Source organism: Heterocephalus glaber, unplaced genomic scaffold (assembly GCF_053883595.1).
Source record: "Heterocephalus glaber isolate CG9 unplaced genomic scaffold, H.glaber_assembly_v1.0 deba00001457, whole genome shotgun sequence".
Classification (NCBI taxonomy): Eukaryota; Metazoa; Chordata; class Mammalia; order Rodentia; family Bathyergidae; genus Heterocephalus; species Heterocephalus glaber.
Window position 1 is genome coordinate 42,635,376 of NW_028258305.1, and position 21,336 is coordinate 42,656,711.

Consider the following 21,336-nt stretch of genomic DNA (forward strand, 5'->3'; position numbering starts at 1 on the left):
CAATCTCACGCTTTGCACTTGAGGGTGGTTTTTGTTTTTTGGTGGTGCTGGGGATTGAACCCAGGGCCTCATGCATGCTAGATGAGCTCTCTGTCAGTGAGCTACCTCTCTTGCCCTGAGGGTGATTATTTTTAATTATCTTTGGACCAGAACATTTCAGCCTTAGAGAATGAGGCCAGTTGGTTCCTTCAGGGAGAGCCAGAGCCCACTTCTTCCAAGGTCGCTCACCCATCCATTCAGTGACAATGTGTTGAAGATCTGTTAGGCTCCAGGAGGTTGCTCTGAGCCAACAAATAACAGGGGAAGCCCCAGATCTCCTACTGTGCTCTGGCTCAGGGAAGGGCCCTGCCTGACCAGGTGCAGAGCAGGGATGGGAACGCGCCACCGGCTTTCCTGTTGTTGGGCCTGTCTGGGGGCTCCTGCCACCTGCAAGATGCCACTTTCGGGCCCAATCGGATCCTCCCCTCCCCGCCCAAAGGCTCTGTTTCAGACCCACTTGGGCGGAAGTCACCTCAGGCTGAAACCTGTCTGCCTTGCAGGTGGGCACGAAGCCCTGCAGAGCTAGCAGCGTCCTGAGGGTGGCGCTGGACAGCTCTTCTGGTCCTGCTGATGCCTGGCTCTTCGGGTGTGTGCTCTGCACAGGTGCCCACAGCAGAAAGGGGGATCGCGGAGGAAAAGCAGCCTGGGGTTTTTGCCGAGGGTTCCTTGAGCGGAATCTTCTCCTTTCATGAGCTCAGTGGGGAGGAGAGGCTGCGGCACAGGCCTTCATGGCCTTGCCAAGTAGGCCACTCACAGAGAACCACAGGGGTTGGCATGTGTGCCAGGAAAGGGGGATCGCAGAGGGCGCAGTGTGGTTGCCTCTTGTGTCAAAGCAAACTTCAACGTGATTATTATCAGCTTTTTCTTTTATTAACACGCGTTCTTTTGTTAAACATAAAAATCATGCCCTCCTTACAATTCAAAATAAATTTTTGGACTCCAAAAAATTAGAACAATGGGGGTGCTGCCACTGTATGTAAATCACCCTCCCCATGCAGCCGCTGCATGCCCTGCGTCTTTGCCATCCGAGCCCTGAGAAGTCTGGGCCGAGGCTGGCTGCCTTTCAGACAGATCGGGGGACAGACACAAGCAGGGTCGCTTCTCTGGCGGAACCATTCATCCCCGAGGGACGCGCGGCTGCCTAAGGCTCTAAAGCGCAGCCCCGGGTGCACCAAGGGGTCCCCTTCCAAGGACGGGGCCGTCTCTCTCCCTCCGCCGTCTTCAGCTCCACCCCCACCCCCCCGGGCCGATTCTTAATGCCGCCCGCAGTCCTCGCCCACCTCCCCTCAGCAGGCGCTTTTGTTCCAAAACAACCCATCTCTCCCTTAACCAACCAGGGGTTCTGTCAGATTCAAGGAAAACACTTTGGACTCGGTGTCGGAGCGTTTGCATTTTTGCGGGAGCTGACGAATTCAAACCCGTCTCGGCTGGGCAGGAGGTGCAGGGGAGATCTCCGTGAAGCCGGTCTCCGCCGGAGCCAGGAGCCAGGCGGGCCGCTCCCACGCGCTTCCTCCCAGAACAGGGCTGGGCTGCGGCACCTCCGCGGAAAGCTGCCCCGCTCTGGTCTCGTGGGAGTTCGGGGAAGCTGCGGCCGAGCCCCGATCGCCGCGCTCACCTGAGGGAGCACACGCCGGGCTTCCCTCCCCGAGGCGGGCCCGGCCGCTCACCGCAGCTCCGCGTCCTTCTGCCCGCAGCCCACCCGCTGCCACGCGGCCGCCGGGGCTGGAGCGTGGGGACCCGAGCGCCCGTCCTCTCTCGCCCCGCGGGGTTGCAGCGGAGCGCGCTCGCCGAGGGGCGGTGACTCGAGGAGGAGGAGGGGCCGCCCGCCTCTCGCCTCCCGGGGCCGGGAGCGCGCGGGGCCGAGCCGCCGAGAAGCGCCGCGCCCGGACTCGCTGGCGCGGCGAGGATGCTGGCGGGCTCCCGGGGGCTCGGCCCGCGCTGCCGCCGCCGAGGGCCCTGCGCGCCCTAGCGAGGCCCGGCCCGCGCCCGCGCCTCCAGTCCCGCCGCCGCCTGCCTCCCCTCGGCTGGGAGCCCGCGGGTGCTGAGGGGCAGCCCCGCGCCTCTCGCGGTCGAGTTCGGGCCTGACGGCCGGGGAGCCGGGGCCGGGGCGGCGGGGAGCAGCCCCTGGGCGCGCTGAGCCCGCAGCCCGCACCAGACCGCCCCGGAGCACGCGGTCCCGAGTCCCGCACAGGTGAGCGCCGGGCTGGAGCCGGGGCCGGGCCGGGCTTGGGGGGGGGGGGCAGTCGGCGCCCCGAGGCTGGGAAGGGCTGGGAAGAGGGCCGGTGGGAGCCCGAGCCTCGGAGGGCTGGGTGGAGAAAGGAAGTAAACAGAAGGAAGATGCAGGAATCCCCAGGATGGTTCTGGTTTCTTCCTGGCACGTTTTATTTTCAGCTTCCACGAACGGGGCCTGGAGGGAATTTAGGCGAGGCAGGCAGGGACTGAGCGGTATGACACAGAGACCGGGTGCTCGGTTGGAGGCGGCAAGGCCCCTCCAAAAGCCCGAGACAGGAAACCGATGTCTGGGGTGGCAGCCTATGCTCGGCGTGGGGGCAGCGGGGAAGGCCCCGGAGTGGAGGCGCTGGCAGCAAGGAGCCTCCAGCGAGGGCGGAGGCCGTGGGGAGGCCACCCAGGAGGAGGAGGTGCTCCTACTCAGTGGTGTCCTTTTAAGTTCCAGATGACTGGTGCCACCCGAGCCCTGGAAACCTGCTCCGTGCTCCTCCCAGCCCTTCAGCCCCAGCCCGGAAGAGACGCTCAGCCGGCCCGGGGTCTCAGGGAGCCCTGGTAGGTGGGCTCTTCCGGAGCCCTTCCGCTGCCCAGTCCTCCTCTCCAGCGCCAGTGGAAGCAGACGCCAGCCAGGATGCCGAGGAACCAGGGCTTCTCCGAGCCCGAGTACTCCGCCGAGTACTCAGCGGAGTATTCCGTCAGCCTGCCCTCTGACCCTGAACGCGGGGTGGGTCGGACCCATGAAATCTCCGTCCGGAACTCGGGGTCTTGCCTGTGTCTGCCTCGCTTCATGCGCCTGACCTTCGTGCCTGAGTCCTTGGAGAACCTCTACCAGACCTACTTCAAAAGGCAGCGTCACGAGACCCTGCTGGTTCTGGTGGTCTTCGCGGCCCTGTTTGACTGCTACGTGGTGGTCATGTGCGCTGTGGTCTTCTCCAGCGACAAGCTGGCCCCCCTCGTGGTGGCGGGGATCGGACTGCTGTTGGACGTCATCCTCTTTGTACTCTGCAAAAAGGGTCTGCTCCCTGACCGGGTCAGCCGGAAGGTGGTTCCCTACCTGCTGTGGCTGCTGATCACAGCCCAGATCTTCTCCTATCTGGGCCTGAACTTCGCCCGGGCCCACGCGGCCAGTGACACTGTGGGCTGGCAGGCCTTCTTTGTCTTCTCCTTCTTCATCACGCTGCCTCTCAGCCTCAGCCCCATCGTGCTCATCTCTGTGGCCTCCTGTGTTGTGCACACACTCGTCCTGGGGGTCACGGTGGCCCAGCAGCAGCAGGAGGAGCTGCAGGGGATGCAGCTGCTGAGAGAGGTGAGTCCCGCCTTCCCTCGCCATTCTCTCTCCCCAAGTGGTGGTGGTGGTGGTGGGGTGGTTTTTTTTGCCCTTGAGTCAAAATGTGACCTGGGGGGCGGTGACTGGGACTCTCAGTAGGTCGCTTAGGACCACCTCAGCTCCCGGCCCTGCACACCCCGCCATCCAGGGATTGCCCTTAGGGAAGGGAGGATGTCAGGACCCTGGGGGTTGGGACACTGCCACCCGGGCTCCATCTGAGTGGATGACCCTCGTGGGCCCGGTGTTGTCCCAGCCAGGAGCACTCTTGTGGGGGCCTCTGATCTTCACGGTGACTGCCAGCCTCCAGCATGTGACTTGACTTGTGTAGGCTGTCAGTGCACCCGTCCAATGGGGGCATTGCCTGCCTTGCCTGCAGAATGTAGCAGTTGTCAGGATGAAAGGAAACATAGGTGAAAGCTCATTAGGAAACGTGAAGGGCTGTTGGGAGGGAAGATGCAGTTATCCTGTATCCTGCTTCCGCCTCCAGGAACTCAGGGTACCGCAAGCAGTTAGACGAGTCCAGAGTGTGGGGCCACTCCTGGGAACGGTTGTGCCAGCCACTGTGATGTGGCGTCTGCAGTCCCGGGGGGTGGTTTCTGGTGGAAGGTGTGGCCTTTGGGCCAAAGCTTAACTGATACAATGTGGCCCCACCAAGCGCTGAGGCCCCGCCAGACTCTGGGGCCACAGCGGCAGCACACATGAACTTGGCTTTTATCTCGTTCTCCCTGGGAACTCCGTGGGTCTTAGAGCAGACGGATGGATCTCACAGTCTCACATCCTGCCTTCTACTTCCTTATTCTGTATTTGAGCTCGGAGCAGGGAAGTGAGCTGCCCAAGGTCGCAGTTTATGGTGGCCATGTGGCTGGAGTGTCTCTTTCCTGCGTCTGCTTCCAGCTCTGTTCCCCCTGCATCCCCCTGTTGCCTCTGTCACTGTTAGCACTGTCTCCCTGGGGCTGGGGCTGGGGCTGTGTCTGTGTTTCCAGGTGCCTGTGGTGGTTATGCAAGAACTCTGGGGCTGCCCCATTGCCTCTCACTTGGTTAGAGATCACGGGTTTGCTCGGGTTTAATTTTTTCTTAGTTCGTGGGTCAGAGTACTTTGTTTTCCTGCTCTGGCCCGAGTAGTGACCTGTCCCGTGGAAGCTCCCTGCCCCTCCGTGCTGCATGGCCCCGGCCTGGGCTGTGCCTGTGCCCACAGGTTCCTGCCTTTCTCTTGGTCTTGCTGTCATGATTTCTGGGTTGCTGGGTTTCAGTGTGTGCCCTGCCTGTTGAGGGCTTTGCAGGAAGCTGCCTGGAAAAGCCTGGCCACAGCCATTCCTCTTGGGAATCTGTTGGGATATGGTTAGGTTGGCTGGCAGCATTTGGGGCCTGGGATCAAATTCTGAACGGTTACTTTCTAGTGAACGGTCACTGCTTGCCCTTTTGTCCCTGCCAGGGCCCCTGGGCCGAGTCAGGGTGCCATAAACAGTTAAGGCAGCTGTGCTGTCCGGAGAGGGGCAGAGCAGAGCTTCCCCCGGGGGAGCACAGGGGCCCCACCCCAACCTCACAGACTGCTTATTGGTGGGTGTCCTGGGTAGGACAGAGGGCCTTCTAGGGACACTAAGCCCTCGTCCCCTGAGCCATTCCTGAGCCTGGGCAGAGCTCTGAGATGGGGCACAGAGGGGCCTGCCAGAGTGCCAGTGATTCTGGGTTCAGCAGGGATCAGACTGAGGGACACTGGACAGTGTGCGTCCCTGGGTGGGGGACACCAACTGGTGACCAGTGAACAAGGCGAGCTGCTTCCCCGAGTGGTGTCCAACCCGCCAGCCCTGTGCTGTCCTCTGAGCTCTATGGTTGGTAGGAGAAGCTGATTCCTGTCCAGCGCAGTTCTGTGGAGGATGGGGCTGGCACGGTGTCAACTCAAAGAGGTGACCTGCTGGGTACCAGGAGAGGCAGCGTGTCCTGACTGGAGCCTCCAGGGGCCCCGGGGTGAGCACTGGGCCATGGATACGCCACCAAGCAGTCTCAGGGTGAGCGGGCAGATTTCACTCCTTTACCAGTTTCTCCACTCATGCCTTAGCCTTCTGATTTGTTCTAGCAGCAGTCACAGGATGTTAGCATGGGGAGGGAGTCTGGGAGAACATCTAGTCCTGCTCCCCTGTTTTACAGAGATGGACAGTTGTGGCTTCTGCATGGTTAGAGGAACATCAGTGTGTGATCCATGGGGTGTTTGTTCCAGTAACAGAGAGCACAAGCCTGCCTCCCTACCCCATCCTGGGGATGAGGACTGCAGTTCCTACCCAGATCTCAGCAGAAGGCACAGCTTCTAGGGATCTCTGGCTCTCTGCTCATGGACTGGATGGAAGCAGGAGTCTTTCCCCTGGTTCGTTTTACCCTCTAGCTCTGAGGAGTTCTGGGATAGCCTTCAAGCCTTGTCGCTCTGGGGCTTAGCCTCTAGGTAAGCAAGGAGGTTCTTGGAGAAAATGGCCGGGGGGGCTTTGATCCAGACACGTTGGGGCCACAGTGCTCAGGAGCCCCAGAAATCCATGTGTCAGCAGCAGGGCGTATGCGCAGCATGCACAAGGCTCTGGGTTCCATCCCCAGCACCAAAAATAAAATAAAATGAAAAAATTAGCATCTAGGGGAACATGACCTTGACGTGAAGCAGAGCCTGAAACTTGGCTTTGGGAACAGAGAGGGGAAGGGAAGGAGACTCCCAAGGTCCAGCTGGGAGCCTGGGAGAGGAGGTTGGAAGCCCAGCTCGGAGTGGCCGAGTTCCAGAAGTTTCGGAGTCTCTTGTTCGGGACCACTGTGACTTTTTGATAGGTGCCTGGGTTCCTAGGCTTGCCCACCAAAGTCCTTACGTCTTGGCACTCCTGCGTTGGTGTCTGTGTTGCTGCGGAGGGACGCCTGGGACCGTCTGCCCCTGGCGTGCACCGGGAAGCGTCATTCTGCTCTGCTGCTGCTCTGGGGCTGTGCTGCCGCCTGAGGGTGGCTCCCTCGAGGATGAGGGGCAGGGGCACGAGAACCAGATGCTGGCCCTCGCCCCAGTCGGGCTAACTCCCAGGAGCTTTCTTAGGGCCCCTTTCTTTCCTCCTGCCCATGGGTCCTCCACCTCCACCCGGCCTTGGCAGGGACTCCCCCTTGCACTGTGTGAGACAGACTCAGTGTCACGGTTAACACCTGGCATTCTGGAGGGGTTGTGAGCTTTGTGGTTTTGTTGCTTCTGCTGCCAGCAGCACTGAGGAAGCTTTTCCAGTTCCAACAGTCTTCCTCTGTGGCCCTCACGACCCCCAGTCTGCACCCTGGTCACTCTGTGGGGAAGGGCGGAAGGTACATGTGGGGTGCGGGGCCGCTGGACAGCCTGTCCGGGGTCCTTCTCCGGAGCCAGTGGGTGGGGTTCCAGTGGGAATAAGAGGTTAAGTCAGGTGGTTGGGTGGGGCTGGGGCTTCACTGCTTCACTGACAGGGTATTGCAGAGCAAAGGGTATGGGCTTGGCAGCACTTGGACCGGGGCCAAGGTGCGCCAGGCTGTGGTGGGGAGAGCCTGGGCCTGGAGCTGACTCGGGAGGGTGGATGTGGGAGGAGTTGGAGCTGCTGCTGGCAGCCTTTGCCTCGGTCTCCCCTCATGACCTGGGTCATGGCATCAGCACCACTTATGGCATGGTGTGTCATTTACTGTCCCAGACTTAAAGAAGGAGAGGTTTGTTTGGCTCATGGTTTTAGTGTGTTCAGTCCATGGTATGCCGGCTCCAAGGCAGAAATGGCCTAGTAGAGGACAGCTGCTCACCCCATGGCAGCCAAAAAGCAGGAGATGAGAATGCACCCTTCTAGGCCACACCCTCAGGGACCTGCCTGTTCACCCAGGGCCTGCCACCTAGCACAGCACATTCAACCATGAGCTCATCAGTGAATTAATCCGCTGACGCGTAGAGCGCCGCCATGATCCCTTCATCTTCCACAAGCTTCGCCTTTGAACACAGGAGACTTTGTAGGACTATTTTAGGTCTAAACCATAACAGCTGTTAAGATCTTTATTCACAGAGTAAAACAGGATGATGCTGTGGATGTGTAATTCCTTTCCCACCTGCAAATTGCATAGCAAGTCACTCACCCGGGGAAGGAACACCTGGCTGTGGAGTGTGGAGAGGGTGTGAGAGGAGACAAGTCTTCCAGAGACAGCCCTGTCTGTAGCTGATCATCCCATTAAATCCTAGGTGTGATCGGGTCCATTTTGAAGATGAGGAAACTGAGGCCTGGTGAGGCCAGATGACTGGGCAGCAGACATTGATGAGTGAGAAGGGGGCTGTGGGCTTCCCTGAAAACCCCTCTTTCTCTGCAGTGCAGGCATCTGGGCCTCCTTCTGCTTCTTTGGCTGCCTCAGAGGCCTTTGCTGAGTGTTGAAGCACAGCACCAAGAGATGGGAGGCCCTAAAACATGACAGGAAGGGCCCCTACCCCAAACTGGATGTAAGGAGGGGAGAAGCCCATGACAGAGTGTTCCTGTGGGACCATGCCCGGAGCACATTTCAAATGTGAGGGCAGGAAGGCAGCAGGCCTGGGCGCGTTTGGCCACCAGGAAGCCAGGTGTGGGGATCCATGCAGGGCAAGTCGGGAGGAGGCAGACGACCTGGCTCTTGGCCCTGGGCTCTGGCATGGTCCCCGGGCAGGAGAGCAGCAGCCACCTGTTCTTGGAGAGCATGCAGATTGGCATTAGGGGAGGAAGATTGAAGAAATGCGTAGAAGGGAGCCGCAGGGCCCCCGAATCCAACCAACTCCACAGGATGAAGGATGAGGAATTTTGAACACACCAACAGTTTTTGCCGAAAATCACCCCCAGTCCCTGTCCCTGGTCTTCTTTCTCTGTGGCCTTTCTGATCCTTATCTGTGTGTAAACACAGCTTTTTCAGTGTGTCCTTGTGGTTCATGTGCAATTTCAGGCCCACCTTTCACCCACATTTCACTGACATTTTGCCGTGAACATCAGAGTCCTTGTGTTTGTGATTCCAAACAGGCATTTTATAATCAGTTAGGTTTTTCTTTTTCTGGAGAGGAAAATGAAGCCTAGGGCTGTGCCATGGGGGCCTGGGTAGCTCTGTATGTCCACACGTGCGTGAGCTGGTACACACACTCACTCACACACACTCACACCTGGGCTTGACCAGCCTAACAGTCCTGGTAAATTCTCTATGGAGTTGCTAGGACTCCAAGGTTATTGTCATGCAGTTTCTTCGTAAATCATAGATCCCATCAGGGTGTTCCGACCCTGAGTAATTCACACACCCTTCCCCCAGGTGTCCCCTTGCCCAATCTGGCATTCATGGTGACAGACTTCCACTAGTTCTCAGGCCCTGTGTAGCCCAGACCCTATGACTATGGGGGTGGCCAAGGGGCCCCCATTCCTGAGCTCTCGCCCTGCTCTAGTTAACTGTCTTCCAGTGAGAGGCAGGTATTCTCATTTTAAAGATGAGGAAACTGAAATGTGTGGTGACTAAAATGACTTGTCCAGGGTCACACAACTAGTAAGAGTGGGAGCAGGATTTGCACCCAGGCCATTGGAATCTCAGAGTTCCTTGTCTTGTGCATCACAAAAGAAGCCTGAATACCTTACCTCAGCTGCTGGGTATATGTTCAACAGGGCTGGATCTTTGGTTTCTCAATTCCTAGGCATTTGGAGGGGCAACTTGGGGGACCAGGAGGTGTTTCTAGGGTTTTCATTGAGGAGTATGTGCTAATCAGGGAGCACAGCTGTTGGGGTGTTGAGTGTGGCAACCTACAGCCCTCTGTACCTGAGTGTCCCTGATGTTAACCGGCTGGTCAGGATGATATTCCATTTGCTGCATGGAGTGTCATATTATGTTCTAAACCTTTTTCTCAGAAACCAATACACACAAGTTTGGACAAGTAAGAATTATATGTTTGTTAGGGATTATCGCTTGTGTCTAAATGTTCCCCCAAAAGCCTCATGCAATCATAGGTGGGACTTTTCAGAGGTGACAAGATCTAGACTATAGGATTAATTCATGGTGCAGTACTAAGATTAAGGGCCCTAGGATTAAGGGTATGCGTGGATAAGATATAAGGGACAGAAAGAGGCTTGTAGTTTGTCGCTTACTTGCTTTGCTGCCTTCTTCCCACCATGAACTGTTTCTCCTCTGCGATGCCTGTCTGCTGTGCCACCCTTCCTTGGAGCCAGCTGATTATGGACTGAAACGTCTACAAACTGTGAGCTAAAGAAACCTTTCCCTCTTTAAGTTTAATTCTGGGTATTGGACATTTTGTCTCAGCCAGGAGAAAAGCAAAGAAGACACTGGGTGTGGTGGTGCATGTCTATAAATCCGAGCACTCTGGGAGACTGAGGCAGAAGGATCACAATTTTGAGTCAAGCCTAGGCAACTTAGCAACTTAGTGAGACCCTGTCTCAAAATAAAAGCTAAAAAAAGGCTGGAGGTGTAATTTAGCATGAAGATCCTGGTTCAATCCCCAGTACCACACACACAAAGAATTGTATGTTGGCATTCTAGGACCTTCCCAGTGTGGGATGGCCCATTTCTCAATGGTTTCACTAAAGACATCTCCATTTGCTTATTACATTTCAGTAACCCATTGCTACATAAGAGTCCCACACTTAGGGGCTTCAGAGGCTAATGGTTTATTGTTTAACCCAGTTATCTGGGTTGGCTGGCTCTGTTCTGCTGTGGGTTTCTGCTTCCTGTGACCCTAGCAGCAATCGCTCACTGGCTGCCAAAGCTGTTCCACTCAGCTCTGGGCTGAGGCCAGGTCAGCAGGTTCTGAGGTTTTACTTCACATCTGTAGCATCACCTGTCCAAGTGGCTCACTTGGGCTTCCTTGAAAGATGGTGTTCTCAGGGAGAAAGTGGATGCTGCTAGAGTTTGTTTTTTTTTTTTTTTTTTGGTACCGGGGATTGAACTCAGGTCCTTGTGCTGCGCTAGGTTCGTAAAGTGAGTCACAAGCCTGATTCAGGCAGGAAAAGAAATTGATTCTACGCTGAGAAGTAGGAGTGATTTGTGTGGGGGGCAGGAATGACTTGATGGGACATTATCTCCCAAGCCAGGAGGCCAAGACGGACGCTTGCAAGAAGGGACTGGAGATGCTGGTGGTCGGGTGGGGAGTAAGATGCTCTGCGACTACAGGTGCTTCAGAAGTTAGGGGTGTGGCCCAGCACAGAAAATATTTAACTGCATTAAGGTATTGATGTTCTCTCCTGTCCAATACATCATTTCTCAGGATTTGGGGAAGTTTGGGAAACTGCTGCACATGCAAAGAGAAGAGGACTCAGAGTTCTGCATGGCTCTGCCTTGCCTCCCACACGCAAGAATTTGTCTCCTACCCTTTGCTAATGCAGTAGGCCCTACGCCAGGTCCAGGTTACGGGGAAGCAGTCTTGTCTTTCCTCTCAGCAGCAGCTGGTGGGCGGCTTGGTTCTGACATTTGTATTCCTTCCCAGGAGGCAGGGATTCGCCCGGGTACATCCTTCAGAAGCACTTGGAGCGCACCTTTTTCTGCAGGTTGTCATTTACCTCAAGGAAGATTAAGGCCAGTGGTGGATTATGTTATTTCCCTTTGCGATGCCTTGGTGTTGCCACAGTTACTCTAGAAATGCTTGTTGAATACTTACATTCCAGCTTTGCTTTTACTTTTATGTCCTTCCTTGTCAACTCTCATGGAGCGTTTGATAAGTTTCCAGCTACATCCAGTCCAGGGGAAATGTCCTTGTGTTAATCCAAGTGATTTGGGAATGAACTTTTAAAGCAAGATTATTTAACTCTTCAAGGGTGCCTGCCGATCAGTACTCCTTTGCCACTTGTTAATAAAGATCCTTTCTGGTCCAGGTTAAAAGCAGGAGTGGAGGAGGGATTTTAGGAGTCACGGATGTTCTGCTGGGCTAGTTCTAATCTCCACCTCAAGCAAAAATTATTTGCATAAAATCACACCAAAGAATGGCTGGGGAGAGTTGTACTTGTCCCCATCCCACATCCCCTGGTTGTTCCTCCAGTCTAAGGGGAAACTTCATTCCTTCTTACTGCTTATCAGACATTCATTAAGATAGCAAACATTGTTCCTGGCTGGGTGTACAAAGAATGAATGAAACTCAGTCTGCCTGTGAGGAGTTTATGGGCTCTAGTATAAAACCTGCTGGTGGGAGAGAGCCTAGGGAAGCCAAAGATGGCTTCTGAAGAGCTGCTGTTGAGTTGGGTCTTGAAGGGTGTGTAGGAGTTTGCCAGGTGGTGCAGTGGGCATAGGTCAGAGTCATAGGAAGCTCTCACTTGCTTGGGACTGGCAACAGGAGCAGGAACAGGTAGCAGGAGCTGGAGGGACATGGTGTAGGGAAGCCAGATAGCAGAAGGCTAAGAAATTTGGGTTTTGCCTGAAGATGATGAGGTTCCACTGAAAGAGTTTAGGCAGAGTTAGGGAGGATCTGGTTGACATTTAGAAGGACATCTGGTGGGCTTGAATGAAGCTGAGACCGTTTAGGAGGCCACTGAAGTCTGTCCCAGCAACCAGGGCGGAAGCAGGGATGGAGAAAATGAGGTTAGTTTCAGGTACCCATGGGACGTTCACGTGGCACCCTCAGACTGTCCTGTGGATGGTTGTTGGACTCCCTCTGCATCCCAGGCCCTGGACTCAGGTGTAGACATCCAGATTTGAGAGTCATTGGCATTTAAATGGTACCAAGAACTGTAGGGGGGAGGAGGGGTCTTCCAGGAAGACTGTGTAGACTCAGGAAGGAGGAGGGCTTAGGATCCCCCAGGACCCCATACCAGGAAGCAGCACAGGGTGAGGGGTCTTCACCAGAAGCATCATAGCCTGCCTCTGCTTTATGGAGTGGAGGCAGCTGTGTCTGCTGCCGTTGGGCATCCCTGACTCCCTTGTTAGGGAAACTGAGGCAGGCCTGGGGAAGGTGGGGCCATGGTGTGAGGTAAGGGGCTTCTTTCTGCCACCCCTGGCAAAGAAGGCCACAGGAGGGTCATCCTGGTAGCTGTGAGGATGGGTGATGATGGATGTGAGGATGTTTCACAGACCACCAAGCCCCAGGCCAGTGCTGGTTTTCTCCACTGCGTTTGATCTTGGCAGACCATCTCCCACCTTTGATCCTTATTCATTATTTTCCTCATCTCTTTTTTTCTCATTGTGAAAAATTTAAGACTGTTTCAGACTATGAAATTCTGTGTAATGATTGCCAAATGTGATGTTCTTTTTCTAGAGGGTGTTTGGTTATTTATCATTTTAATCTTCTTTCCATATTAGTGTTACTTACACATTATATCAGCAGGTCTGTTGTTGCTTTCCTTTGCCCTCCTGGCCATTTTATATCCAACATCTTTTCCTTTCTCTCGTGTTTTCAGCTATTTCTTCAAGCAAAATTCTTCTTTGTGGTTCCTAAGGAATTCACTTTGAGTGGAAAAGAAACCATTTCTCCCTTTTTCTCTTCCTCTCCTCAAGAACACTTTCGTGTAAGCATAGAAGTAAATGACATCTCAGAAGGGCTCCTCTCTGTACCTCCAGTCCAAGGCCCAGCATGAGCAGTCCAGATTTGAACTTTTGCAAGATTTTGTGGTTGTGGTTTGTTGGTCACATGTCACCTCGAGATTGGTCCCCTGAAATGTAGTTTGGTCCCAGCTGAGTCAGACCTGGCAGTGGAAGGCTGCAGTGTGCCCTGTCTAGTGTCATCGCTGGCTCTAGGTGGGTCCTGGGCTGCCCTTTTTTTTTTGGTACTGGGGCTCAAACTCAGGAACTTGCACTTGTGGGCCAGGCATGGTGGCACTGAGCTAAATCCCCGGTTCTGGGCTGCCCTTGAGGGCCGAAGTTTTCCTGCAATGGGATCAGGCTCTGAAGGATTTATCCCATGGGCCAAATTCTTAAAAGACTTACAGATACGCGTAAGGCTCAAACTGTCTTAGTTTGTACTTTGTTGTTAAAACACTTGCCACCTGGTAATTTATAAAGAATAAAGGTTTATACAGTCGTGGTTCTGGAGGCTGGGAAGTCCCGGTGTGTGGTGTTGGCATCTGATCTGCTTCTGATGAGGGCCTTGTGCTGCTTCAACTCGTGGCAAGAGTCTGCTCGAGCAGCCTGCTCTCGGGGAAGGCACCCCCTCCCACAGAACGCCACCAGGCCCTCTCTCGGAGACCTAACCACCTCTGAAAGGCCCTCCTCCCTCTCAGCACCATTGTGTTGAAAATCATATTTCAGTAGTTTTTGTTTCTTTCTGTTTTGAGGCCTCACATGGGCTAAGAAAGCGCTGTGTCCCTGATCGACACCCACAACCCCGGAAGGAAAAGAACTGGATTCAAACCTTAGCAGTCACCACCCTGATCATGGCAGGTGGAGCTTCCCACCCTCCCGGGTAGGGCAGTGGGGCTGGGGAGGTGTTAATTCCTCCCCGTGTGGTATTATCACTTCCCAGTACTGTACCTGACCCGGTGTCACACCTTCATCCCCTTTTTAATAAACACCCACATTCAGTGTGTAGGAAAAAAACCCCAACAACCCAAAATACACATCTTCAGAATTATTGGACATTTCTCCACAGTGATTAAGAAAAAACAAACTTTAACCTCCAATCTCACTGCACCGATCATGGCTGTGCTTGCCGGTCAGGCCTTCTGATAATCAGGAGGAAAAAGTAACATAATGGGGAACAAAGCAAAGAAAGCAAAAGAGACAAAAGAGATTTAAAGCTGCCCCGCCTCTTTGTTTTGACCTAAAAACGTTAGAATGTACTTCTGATGGAGCTCTCTTAGGACCAAGAACGTGTTTGACGCACATTTTCCTGTTTGTTCCCCTGCTGTGGCAGTGGCCTCTCATTTTTCATCTTTTTCCTTTTCCCCCGGTTCTTGCAGGACTGAATCGGGGCGGTGGGGGTGGCACTGACGAACGTCTCTGGGGTGACTTGGAGTGGGCCAGACCTAGCCTGCTGTTAGACCGCCCGAGCTGTACGTGCCGGTTCTTGTCTGAGAGTCGAGGCTGAGAGTCGAGGCCGCCTGGTGGTCAAGCTGGAGCATCACCTTGGGTATGGGGGTGGTGGCACATCCTCCTGGGACCTGGTGGCCTTCCTCTGTCGCGCTGTGCCCGTGGTCCCTTCCTCCTCACACAGTTGGTGACTGGTGAGACACAATTCACGAGACGGCATTGGGTGCAGGGAAGGAAGGACCAGGGGCCAACCTGCAAGCAGCGCCGAGTGCCCCTCTGCGGAGGCCCCAACATATCTGGGGGGCGCTGTCCTTCGCCACAGCGGAGCTGGTCTGAAGACTGCTAATCCGATTACAGGTAGCATTCACGTAGGTTTGTAAAGTCCAAACCTACATGACTGCACTTGCAGCACACTGGCTCTTCCTCGCTGTCACTGAGGGCCGTAGCCTGGTCACTGGCGCCTTGTAGCCGACAAAATGGGGAGGACAGTGAGGGAAAGATGCCCAGGCTCATGAGAAACGCAGTGCCATTGGCCTCAAAGTCAGGTCTTCTAGATCCAGAGGCAGAGCCGTTAGGCGTCTCGTTTGAGGAGAGTGAGACAGGAGGGTGGCTCATTCACACAAAAGGTTAAATAAGTATGGCGGCGATCACACGGCTGTGTGTCAGAGCGGAGAGCCATTCCCAAACAAAGTGGCTTTTACTGTCTGTGAAGACAGAGAGCAACACCAAAGCTGAGTGCAGGCGGACAGGTGGTTACCAGGTGGTCCCCCCATGGTGCGTGAGAGCTGTGGTCCTTATAGACGCTGAGGGGAGTTGACTGGATGGGGCACAGTGGAATGTTTTGGGTGATGGCAGTGTCTCTCTGTGTCTCTTTCTTTCTCTCCCTGTCTCTGTGTCTGTCTGTCTCTCTCTGATATCCCTGGTGGCCTTCTGTTGCAGCTAGAATGTGTTGGCCATCATTTTCAGTTTCCTTAAAACTAAATGAGAATTAAAAGTCACTAGGAAGCTAGGCATTGGTGGTACATGCCTGTAATCCCAACATTCTGGGAGGCTGAGGCAGGAGGATCATGAGCTCAGGCCCAGCCTGGGCAACTTAGTGAGAACTTATCTTAAAATAAAAACAAAATGAAAAAAAGTACTGGGAACGTAGCTCTGTGTGAAGGCTCAGGGTTCAGTCCCCAGCACCCCCCACACACAGTCAGTTGGAAATAATCAGAGTACAGTGACCTACTAAATTTTTATGACTTTACTTTTGCCCAAATTTTTACTGCTGTTTTGCTCTAATTCAGTAGCATTTTCTTTTAGATACTCACATTTCTAAAATATTCACTTTTCTTAGAAACAACAGCTATTGCATTCATGTTTTATTTGTGTTTGATTCATTTACGTGAATATAATGTCAAAAAAATGGCTTAAGCAGGTTTGGGACTAAACAAGTCTGGTTCTGGGGAAGCTGCAGAAGCTGGAGCAGAGTAGAGGCCTGCAGCCTCACCTGGGAGGTCGGGGTCTTGCAGAAGGGGCTGTCCTGATGTCTGGCACATGGGTCGGTGCTGTCCTGTGCTCCTGCTTTCTTTTGGAGCTCGTTTAGCGGCCTCTTGCAGCCATTCCTGGTCCTGGAGGATGCACAGGGAGTGACACACGTCTGCCTCTCCTTTCTACCAGCAGCCCTTCTGGTTTAGAATCCCACCAACTTGCTCTCTCTGGTCTCTTGTCAGCCCAGCCCCTCTCACCCTTTGGAAGCCCTTGGGTGATGTGGTTCAGGGCCGAACACCACCCTGGGCACCTTTCTGAGCTGCAGACTGTGTGCTGTAGTCAGGGTTTGCAAGGGAATAGATTTACTACAGAACGCATAATTTATAGGATTATTTTATAATATTCACCCAAAAAGTCAAATGCAGAGGAGTGCAAGATATCTGTCCACACACTAGAGACCCAAAGAATCCAGCCAAGGGCCTGGATCCCACAGCAATGCCTCATGCAAGTCCATATCGAGGATCTGCCCCGGGAAGGCCCAAAGGCCGGTGGTGGAAGTCAGAAAGCCTGAGCTGGCAGGGTGAAGGATCTGTGCCACCAGGCTGAGGGACTGCACTGGAGCCAGGAAGTGATGCTCACAGCAGAGATCGGGGCTCCCCTGATGAGAACAGCAGCCATTCCCAGTGATAGGGAGGACCCGAGCTCCTCTGGCCATGAGAACACCCAGGTTCGCATCAGGAGAACCAGCTGCGGCAAGGCAAGCTTCTCTGAGAAAATCAACAGCCAGCGATCTTCCCCTCCAGTTCTTTTATGCCATTGGCAACGATCCTCAGGTGGGCCTTCCACGCCCAGACCTCGTTGATTGAGTGCAGCTGGGCATCCCAAGTTGCCCCGTAGTTAACCCACCACACTGTGGCATGGTGCCCAGCAGCACCTTCTGCTGCTTACTTGCATTTTCCTACCAGCTCAAAGACCCCTGCCCATCTCACCTATAGCAGGACACAAATACTCGGTGTATAAACTCCATAGTAGTAAATCTAAGGTGGGAGTGGTCCCCATGGCAGGCTGGCGGGCCTTAATGAGAGAATGATCACATCCTGTAAATTTAAGTTTCAGAGCCTGACAGCTCTGTTGGATCTGTGGTGGCTCTGCCTGGCCGTGCGCTGCTCAGGAGGGAGGGGACAGGGGCAATCAGAGCTGTTCCTTGGGGCTGGGAGTGTGTTTGTCTCCCTGGGCTGTGGCCCTCTGCGGCCTGCACCTGTCTTGTGCCAGCCCCCGCCGCCGCGCTGCTTCTCTGCCTGTTGTCTGACAGATCAGCAGAGAGCAGCACAATTGCTAAGTTCACTGGTGCCTGACTCTCTCCTCTTTGTCTTCCCTCTCCTTCCTGAGATTCTGTATTTGGCGTTGAATTTAGAATATTTCATTTGTATGCCTATGGACATTTATTTTCTGTCTATCTTCCTATGTGTCTTTTCCTCTTGCTGAACCCCTGTGGCTCTGGATACGGGTTTGTACAAGCTGCTGGGCCCTACTCCATTTATTTACTTAAAAAAAATAGTTGAAGGGCTGGGGATTTAGCTCAGTGGTTTCGCCGCCTGCTGCGCAAGCGCAAGGACCTGAGTTGGATCCCCGATACAAAAAAAATAATAATAATAATACTTTGGGCTGGGGATTTAGCTCAGTGGTTCCATCGCCTGCCTTGCAAGTGTAAGATCCTGAGTTTGATCCCCGGTACTAAAAAACAAACAAACAAACAAAAAAATAGTTGATGGGGCCAGGGATTTACCTCAGTGGTTTTGCCAACTGCTGGGCAAGCACAAGGACCCAAGTTTGATCCCCGGTACCAAAATAAATAAATAAATAAATAGTTGACTGCCTGGTTATGGGCCTGGTATAGAGAAGTCACTTCATAAATTTTGGTTGAGTATTGATGCCTGAATTGTTACTAGGTGGAATTACATGAAATTGGCAATAGCAAATCACTTTCAACTTGCCAAAAGTGGCAATTTCATGGTGTATGGTTCAATGTAGTATTGTACTTTTTTTTTTTGTACCGGGGATGGAACTCAGGGCCTTATGCTTGTGAGGCAGGCAGTGGAACCACTGAGCTAAATCCCTGGCCCCTGGCTCAATGTAGTATAAAAGCAACAAACATGTTTACTATGGAGAGCCTGGAAAATAAGACTATGGAAAATATTACCTATTATATATATATACCCCCGAGGGTAACTACTTTATCATTGGAACTCCCCCTTTTGATTTTTTTTTTGAGACAGTGTCTTGCTGTATAGTTCAGGCTGGTCTGGAACTCACTACGTAGCCTGGGCTGGCCCGAAACTTGTGACAATCCTCCTGCCTCAGCCTCCCAAGTGCTGGGAGTACAGGCGTGCACCACCGTGCCCAGCTAGGACTTCCCTTTTGAAGAGAGATACAAATGTCCATTTTCTTCCATATTTTGCAAGTGCTTGTTTTTTGTTTTGGTTTGTTTTGTTTTGGTATGGAAGATCGAACTCTGGACCTTGCATTTTCCAGGCAGGCACAGTGCCACTGAGCTACATCCCCAGCCCTGCAAGTGCTTGTTGTAGAAGGGAGAATGAAATGAAAGTCTTCCTTCCCTACTCTGCTTCCCATGGGTAACATTGCCAAGTGTTTGGCGGGGATACTTCTAGAGAGCTTTCTATGAATTTGCATGTTTATGTGAATATATGCACGTTTAGCATTGGTAGATTGTTTATGTCAGTTTATGCAAATCAGTGTTAATATCTGCACATCCTGTATGTCACTGTAGTCTTCCACTCCAGGGGACGGGCCACCTGTCCCCTTGCAGCCAGGTGGTCCTACTTCAGTTCCTGGCCCTGCTTCTTGTCCACATTGATGCCTGATTCATTCCCTTCCTTGTCTTCTCCTTACTGAGATTCTGTATTTGTCGTTAAATTTAGAATATTTCTTTTGTATGGCTACTTTTGTATGCCACACCTGTAGCTGCTCCTCGACCGAGGAAGAGCCAGGCTGGTCTGGTGAGCTGTTGCCGCCTTCCTCCATTGGCAGCAAGCGTCTTCAAGCAGGAGACCCAGGCCCTAGCAGGCTGGCGGCAGAGGTGGCTGGTGGCTGTGGGGCAGCAGCATCCAGCCAAGAGTGAGGTCCTGCCCTTTGGCTTGCACTGCTGTCGGTTCTGGGTCCGAGTGAGTGGTCTATTCACCGAGACTCCAAAAGGCATCCAGGTTGATACGGCATCAACCTATGGCAGTAGGGAGGCGGAGGCATGGGGTCAGGAGGAGGGCAGCCAGGCCGGGCCCTGGGGACTCAGCCACCCTCCGGACGTCTGTGGAAGGTGTGGGATGCTGGAGTCCCCACATCCCATCAAGGACTGACCTGTGCATTTCTTTTCTTTTTTGGTACCGGGGATTGAACTCAGGACCCTGCGCCTGCAACGCAGGTGGCGGAACCGCTGAGCCAAACCCTGGCCCGTCCTGTGGATTTCTTATTTTGCCTGTTTCACAGAAGTTTTGTCAGGTAACCGAAGTTGAGTTCAAACGCTGCCCCTCTGTGGGTGCCAGGGCCTTGGGTAAACTATTTGGTCTTGCTGAGCCTTGGTTGCCCCTCCATGCTTGAGGTGGGAGGTGAGAGATTGGACACAGTGAATAACTTGAGGTAAATCACTGGGCCTCTGGCTGGACCTACCATTTACAAGCTCTGTGATCTTGTCAAGTGTCTTAGTCCTCTCTGCACCTTTCTTAAGTCTCTAAGCTCTTAGACTGGTGCTGACTCGTAAGTTTGCTCTGTGCTGGTGGTGCCAGCTTTTATGGGATAAAGAATATACAAAAGCACCTCGTAAGCCACAAAGCCTTGCTCAAACGCAAGAGTTGTTATTATTATTATTATTATATATTTGTCTCGTGCTGTATAAAACTAGAACCATATCCTCCTGGGAAGTGCCAAAGTGTGTTTTGCTTGGGTGGAATTTACAAGCAGGGAGGAGCTGGTGTTTGCACCTCCGGGGATCTTGTTTCTGCTGCTCGCCCTCCCTCCTGCCTGCTGCTTCTGCCTGGAGAGATGGCATGGACCTGTGAGAGCTGGCCTCTGGGGACATTCTTGAGCTTTCTGGAGAAGACACAGAAGAGAACTCGCCCGAGGTCATGCCATGTGACCCTCCAGGTCTGTGGCCTCTGGGTCCTGGGCCCTGGTCCAGGCCCTTCCATCAATCCGGGAGCCAGTGACCAGCAGGACACCAGCCTGGTGAGGTGGGCAGGGTGCTGAGGCAGGAGACAGGAGATGCAGAAGTCTTCTGGTGGATGCAGGCAGGCTCCGCTCTTGGCTCTGCTGAAGGAGCTGAGGTGGAGGCAGGGTTGAGGGGCTTTGAGGATGGGCTAGAGGGGGAGGTAGGCCTTGGAGGCAAGTGCAGTTGGGGTACAGGTACCAGTGAGTGAGGGGGCCGTGGAGTATGAGGGGGACGTTGTCCAGGCTTGTCGGCCCGTGTGGGGAGGGCAGAGGTGGAGAGTAGGTGGGTGGCCTGCCATGTCTGTGCTCAGAGGGCACAGCGCTGCACTGTGCAAGTTCTGGTGCAAAGTGGGAATAATTCAGGCTGCAGAGCTGCTGGTTCTTACCTCCCAGGGGTCTCTGTCTGCCCCAGGCCAGGGTCCTCTCCCCCAGAGACCTGGGCAAGAAGGCGTCTGGTTTCCTGGTACATGGTCTCTGCTCTGCCCCTCTAGCTTTATAAAGAGGAAATCAGGCTGGAATTTTCCCTCCCTGGCTCTTGAGACACCGACATGAGAATCTTTGGAGGATAACCCCTTTGGCTGAGTGTGATGAACTTAATCTGCTGTGTGACTCATTTTTTCCTTTGGAAAATGGGGAGATGGCGCCTGACTCCTTCATACTCGACAACGCACATGGGTGCATCTGGGTAGAATCATGGGTTTTGCTCCCACCCCGGAAACAGCAGGACCACTCCCTTTCTTCTGAGTCTGAGGACAGGGCTCACCACACGTGACTGAAGAGGGATCTAAGCCCTCCTCCAAGGGGCCACTGTGACAGACTGGAGAGTTCAGAGAGAAGAGCTCCTGGGAGGAGGCAGAGCTGATGGCACATTGGGTGTCAGGCCCTAGATCCATAGGAGCGGGACAGAGGCGTCTTCTTGGAAGGGAGCTCTGGAGGAAGAACATGTATGATACACATGAGATGTGTGTGGTAACAGAGATTTTGGAGACTGGAGCATGTGAGATAACATGACAGAGTTCTGGAAAGTAACTTGGGATCCAACATGGGTGACCATTAAAGCTGTATGACTTAATATGATGGTTAATCTCGATTGCCAGCTTGATCGGACTGAGAGGCGCCTAGTAGATCAGCACGCTCTGGGGGTG

At 53.8% G+C, this 21,336-nt stretch overlaps 1 protein-coding gene across 6 annotated transcripts in view; it reads left to right on the plus strand.

Annotated features, from left to right (window-relative positions):
* The first annotated feature begins 1,954 nt into the window (after window positions 1-1,954).
* Window positions 1,955-21,336, plus strand: part of Adcy3 (adenylate cyclase 3) — an 86,225-nt gene continuing 66,843 nt past the window's right edge. The window contains exons 1-2 of one of the 6 annotated variants that reach the window (XM_087216239.1): window positions 1,955-2,230; window positions 2,708-3,571. In XM_087216239.1, coding sequence (XP_087072365.1) covers window positions 2,897-3,571 — 675 coding nt within the window. In that variant the 5' untranslated portion in view covers window positions 1,955-2,230; window positions 2,708-2,896. The remainder of the gene's footprint in view (window positions 2,231-2,707; window positions 3,572-21,336) is intronic. The other 5 variants (XM_087216236.1, XM_087216237.1, XM_087216238.1 and 2 more) reach the window with 5 other exon arrangements.